The 5,277-nt window shown below is 41.4% G+C and overlaps 1 protein-coding gene across 1 annotated transcript in view; it reads left to right on the top strand.

The window, feature by feature from the left end:
- The window catches only part of LOC112550633, a 5,089-nt gene extending 1,699 nt beyond the window's left edge, over window positions 1-3,390 (top strand). Inside the window, exon 2 of the mRNA XM_025206689.1 lies at window positions 1,862-3,390. Within this exon, the coding sequence (XP_025062474.1) occupies window positions 1,918-2,658 (741 nt within the window). The 5' untranslated portion in view covers window positions 1,862-1,917 and the 3' untranslated portion in view covers window positions 2,659-3,390. The remainder of the gene's footprint in view (window positions 1-1,861) is intronic.
- Window positions 3,391-5,277: the final 1,887 nt, after the last annotated feature.

Genomic DNA, 5,277 nt, shown 5'->3' on the forward strand with positions numbered 1-5,277 from the left:
AAGAGTGGCTCTTCATCTTAGCGTGACAACATCTAGTGGCAGGAAGATGAAGCCAGATTAGGCCCCGGCACAGCAGACTCCTTACAAACACACCTAACTTCATGCGCGCTGGGGATCCCTCATTTTTAATCATGTTTTATTAGAATTAGGTATGTGCTTAAGTGCCTTGCAGGGCCTTACAGTAGAAATTAGGGCTCATTTAAATGGAACATAAGGCATGCTTTTTCTTTCCTTCAGCACATTGGTTGCAGCAGTGCAGAGACCTGTGCATTTGCTTTGTTGGTTTTCTAGGTGAATTGGGGATGGGGGAATTTGCTTAGGACAACTGAGAAATTTAATCTCACCCAAAACAAAATATTTGTATTCGGGGGGGGTGCAGGTCCCTCCTCCCCAACTTTACCCTTTTAAAAAATGTACTTGAATTCTAATAAAACAAAAAATGATTTAGATTGTGGGGAGGGGACTGGAATAAACCTCGAGACTTGCAACACAAAACCAGGAAGAATTGTGCATAAAATTTAATCTGTATCTGGGGGTGGGGGTCCACACTTCATGGCCAATTTTGGCTGCTTGGATATTTTATCAATTTTTTTAAATTTAGTTTTAATTCCAATTGGTTCCTAGATTAAAATAAAATGAAACCTGCCATTCTTAAACCAATTTATAACTGTTGACACACAATTTTGCACCAGAACCTAAGAAGTTTGCAAGTTGGTAAGGATTTAAAGTCCAGTTTTTTGTTGGGTTTTATTTTTTTAACAAGGGCAGTTTAACCATTAGTACAAACTGGCAAGGGATGTCATGGCTTCTCCACTGCTTGAAGTCCTGACACAGATGCTTTGTCTCAGCCACACGTATTTGCACTCAATGAAAGAATTATTCAATTGAAAGTCTATGGCCTATCTTATGCAGGAGGTCCGGGCAGCTTGGCCTTCGTCCTTATTATAGCTGCTGTATTGACTTCACTGTAAGAAGGCCTTACGTTTGTGTCTCCTTGTACATTTATATATATGTAATTATACTTGTGTAAATGTTAATCCTAATGAAAAATGTTTTGTTTGATCTATATATAAAATACTAGGACTCTTGGTAAACTGTAAGTGGAAAGAAGGTAGCATGGTATAGCTGATAGGAAAGTGAATTGGGAGTCAGAAGGTTTGGGGACTATTTCTAGCTTTATTCCTAGCCTTTCTCCTAGGTGGGCATGCGCAAGTCACTTTGCTCCTCTGTTCTCAGGACCTCTTTCTTTGTTTCTTGCCTACTTCGACTGTAAATCTACTTGCAGTCTGTTATTCAGGCTTAGAACGCCTGACGCTTTAATCTCACAAATAACTTGGCTGTTCCGTAATTGTATTTTGTCGTAGTTCAGGACAAAACCACAATGCTTAAAACATTTTTGTGAAACAGAAATTCAGGAAATGATTTGGTTCAAGAAAAGAACAAATAAAATGTTTTGTTTTCAGCTAATTTTTACTGTTTCCATCAGGACCAGGGAGGAAGAAGTTAGGTGTGTCTGGGCAGGGCAATATAAGTAACAACTCAAAAACTGCAAATGGGAAGACTGAGGAAAGTAAAATAGTCAGTTCTGTTTCAAGTTATTCTGAAAAAAAAAAGTCATCCAAAAAAGTAATTGAAATGAGCAGTTTCATGAAACTGTCAGCCAATGAAATATGTTTTGCTCAAAAAAAAAAAGTTTTGGCCAGCTTACTCTAAAGGTAAGATATGCAAGGTAGGGACAACCTGTTACCGTGTGTTTGCATGGCACTAAGCCGAAGAAAGCCCAAATCTTTTGTAGCAAGAAGTTCCAGTATTGATAATTGATAAAGAAAACACTCAAGAAAGCTTTCCATTGTTCTCCTAGGCTATAAACCTCCTCCACAGGAAAACCGATGTCTTATTTCTAACTTGAGTGAGAGGATGAGGAAACGAAGAACATTTGCAGATAAAGAGCTGGAGTGCATAATGCTGGAGAGAGAACTTGGGCAGAGAGAACTGGAGGACCCAGCTGGCATGCACAATCTCCAGAGACCAAAAGAAGACTGCTTACCAGTCACAGAAACTAATCTGGGTAGGACTGGACACAGCCAGCCTTGTGACACATATTTTAACCATGATTTTCTAAATGTCTGTTTTCCTCTGATACATTCAAGCACTACCGTTCTAGAATACGGGCATTGCCATTGTCAGACTCAAGGTTTTTTTCCGTTGAATGTAATTACTTTTGCATCAAGCCAGATCAAAAGCAGCTCTGTGCAGAAAACTGCCTTGGCCAGGAATGCTGTGAAATGGGCAGAAACGTTCAAAGAAGGGGCCTGTGAGTGGAGGGAACTGACTCAGGCCGGTGTCTTTTCCACAGAGCATAGCACCTTTCAGAGGGAGCTGAGATCAGAGGCAGAAAAAACGCAAGCGCGTTCTGAAAAAGTTAAGGAGCATTGTGTATCCAGCCGCAATCAGGACAGTAGATCGCAAGGTTTTATTGTACAGAACGTCCACAGCGTAGGGGAAAAGCAGAACATGAACCAACCTGTGAAAAATAAGCATGGTGTGGCCAAAGAGACTGTCAGATACTTGGCTAGACTATCCCGAGAATGCGCATCAGAAACAAAAATTCAAAAGCAGAGTTTATCGTTTTCAGTCGAATCTTTGTTAAAAGGCTAAGCCTGTATAAATAACCATTTAGGGGTGCAGTCTTGCTGCATTTTCTGCAGTGACCAAAATCTCACTCCCTCTGACAAGAGTAGGCTTGAGCATTGAGTGTTTCAGGTAAGAATTTTTTTTTGTTTCAGGGAAGAACTGTGAGTCTGTCTACACAGCAGACCATGGCAAAGATACCATATCTAGCTTTAAATTAACTTGCTTCTGATACCTGCGTTATCTAGCTGTGACGGGACAGAGCTTTGTGTAAACTTGAAGTCTCTCCTCCTTTAAAGAAATACTCGGCAAATTAGAGGATGATGAGAAGTAGGGTAAATTAGCTTGAATGAAACTCGCAATACACTGCAGATTGTGGGACTGAATCTGTAACCCTTGTTCTTCTCAGTAGTGCCAGTCATTTACAGTCTGATTATCACGTTGCCATTTGAATTCAATGAAGAACTTCCATAGACCTGAATGGGAATGGACCTGTACCTTCAGATGTGATTTACTTGTGAGCGTCACAGATGCAGGGTCAAACTCTCCTTATTGAAGATACGTTACATTCAAAAGACTGCCATGAGATAATTGATACTGTATTATTTTGGTTATACCGTATTTCTAATGTAATTTATGTTGCTTGTTTTTAAAGTAACTGTAGTTTTAAGGTCTTTTTTATACTGTCAAGAAAAGTGTAGTTTTTATAATGCACATTTTTCTAGCTGATTGAGGATATTTGGCTATTTTTCAGTTTAATTCCTTGTTAGTCCACGTCGTTAATTTACACGGTGTCATGTAAATGCATTGTTCACATACCGAAATAAACACTGACGTTGATGCGTGGTGCCGTTTTATAGAAATGCAAAACCCGTTTTTGAATACAGTGGGGTTAAGTTATAGTGAGTGCATCTATATGTGCAATTAATGTAAAGCAATAAACTCTGGAGCAGTTTGAGCCAGAGTAAACTCCTGGGCACAGCGTCTATACATGTGCCTGGGACAGCAGCAGTTTGAACATGGGGATGGCAGTGTCGAGCAGTGGAGGGGCTGGGTGGGGCATGAGGCTGCTGAAAGTATGGCTAGGCTCCAGGCAGGAATTTGGCCCCCTGCTAGCTGGGCTGACTGGGCACAATTTACACCCATGGTCAGCATCTACACATATGTTTAACCACAATAAATTACCCTGGTGTGAGACAGTACTATCTTACAGTGGTGTTAGCTTACTGCGGCCTAATAACGCTGCACATGTAGATGGTGACGCTTTACTCCGCAGCTAAAGCCTATTCCACAGTTACGCGCATGTGTAGATGTGGCCAGTGATCATTTAAGTGTCTTATTTTGCTGTCGCACACTGGTATAAATTAGGACCTCCTATACTGCGGCCTCACTCAAAATACACTGAAGCCAATGGGAAGACTTACATAAACTTCTCTGAATTTAAATGACAGATAAATCCAGATTTGAAATGCTTACCAAAAAAGGCTAAGCATTTAATCTTTTTTTAAATCAAAACAAGTAGGATGGTATTAAGACAAACATACACAGTACCAGTGAAAACAGTCCTCTTCCACGTACGTGTTGGTTGGCCAACAAGACCGAGTTGGACTTTCAGAGCCGCGTCCTTAGCTGATGAATGCACAGATCAAGCTGTAATCAAAACCCAATCGCAGCCCAATGGAGATGGAAGCTGAGAACTCAGTTGCAAATTGAAGAAAGAAGTCGCAGAGTCATCTGTGTGTGATTTTTAAGGAGAGAAAATGCCAGTTACTTCAGAGATCCAAGGGCATGCGTCACATCGAGTTCTATTTTGCTATGGATAAATTATCATTTAAAAACAGACCTTGCTGCAGGAGGTGTTAGGATGTCTTGATTTTAAAAGCTGACTGTGCAATAGGGCCTCTTGTATCCAAGCACAGGCGTTCTTTGGTGGGGGAAGGTGAGCAATACATGTTGAAGCCTCATGTGGATGCCAGAAAATGATTTTTGTAGGCCTGGAAGGAGGATTTGCCTTCCTATTAACCGTTATCCTTGTGCATTTCCAGAAGATTATACAAGATGAGCAAGGGGGTTTGTGATTTTCTTTTTTTTCTTTTCTTTGTAATGTTAACTTGGGGTAGGGAGGAGAGAGGAAAGTGGCATTTTTTAGGCTGGATTGAAATGCTATCCCAGTTCCCATCCTAGGCACCTTCTTGAGGCACTGGGGAAGCCAGTGAATCCCGTAACGCAACTGTTGCGGCAATAGCATCGCACTGCTATCTGCTCAGCTACGTCAGGACTCGTGTCTTCTAGCCCTATGGCAAAGTTCCTGGAGAGATCCCGGCTCTAGCCTCTACACTTGGATACATCTCCCTGGCCCAAAATCCTCCCGTTCTGCCGCTCCCGGTGTGTGACAAAAGCGTGTTCGTTCTGTGGCAAGGAGGCCCTCGGATCCTGTAGAGCAGCCACAGGGGGTTGTCTCTAGGCTAAACGATGTCCGTATATAATAGGAAACCTTGTGTTTTACAAGTTAACAGCCATTCATTAAAGCAGCTGAATTTCAAGAGCCTTTTTTTGTCTAGATCCCACACACACAGATTATGAATAATTATCTTGTTTCAGCAGGGAGCTAATAAAGCAAAGGCAGGGTGTCTGGAACACAGACTA

Source organism: Alligator sinensis, unplaced genomic scaffold (assembly GCF_000455745.1).
Source record: "Alligator sinensis unplaced genomic scaffold, ASM45574v1 scaffold172_1, whole genome shotgun sequence".
Taxonomy (NCBI): Eukaryota; Metazoa; Chordata; order Crocodylia; family Alligatoridae; genus Alligator; species Alligator sinensis.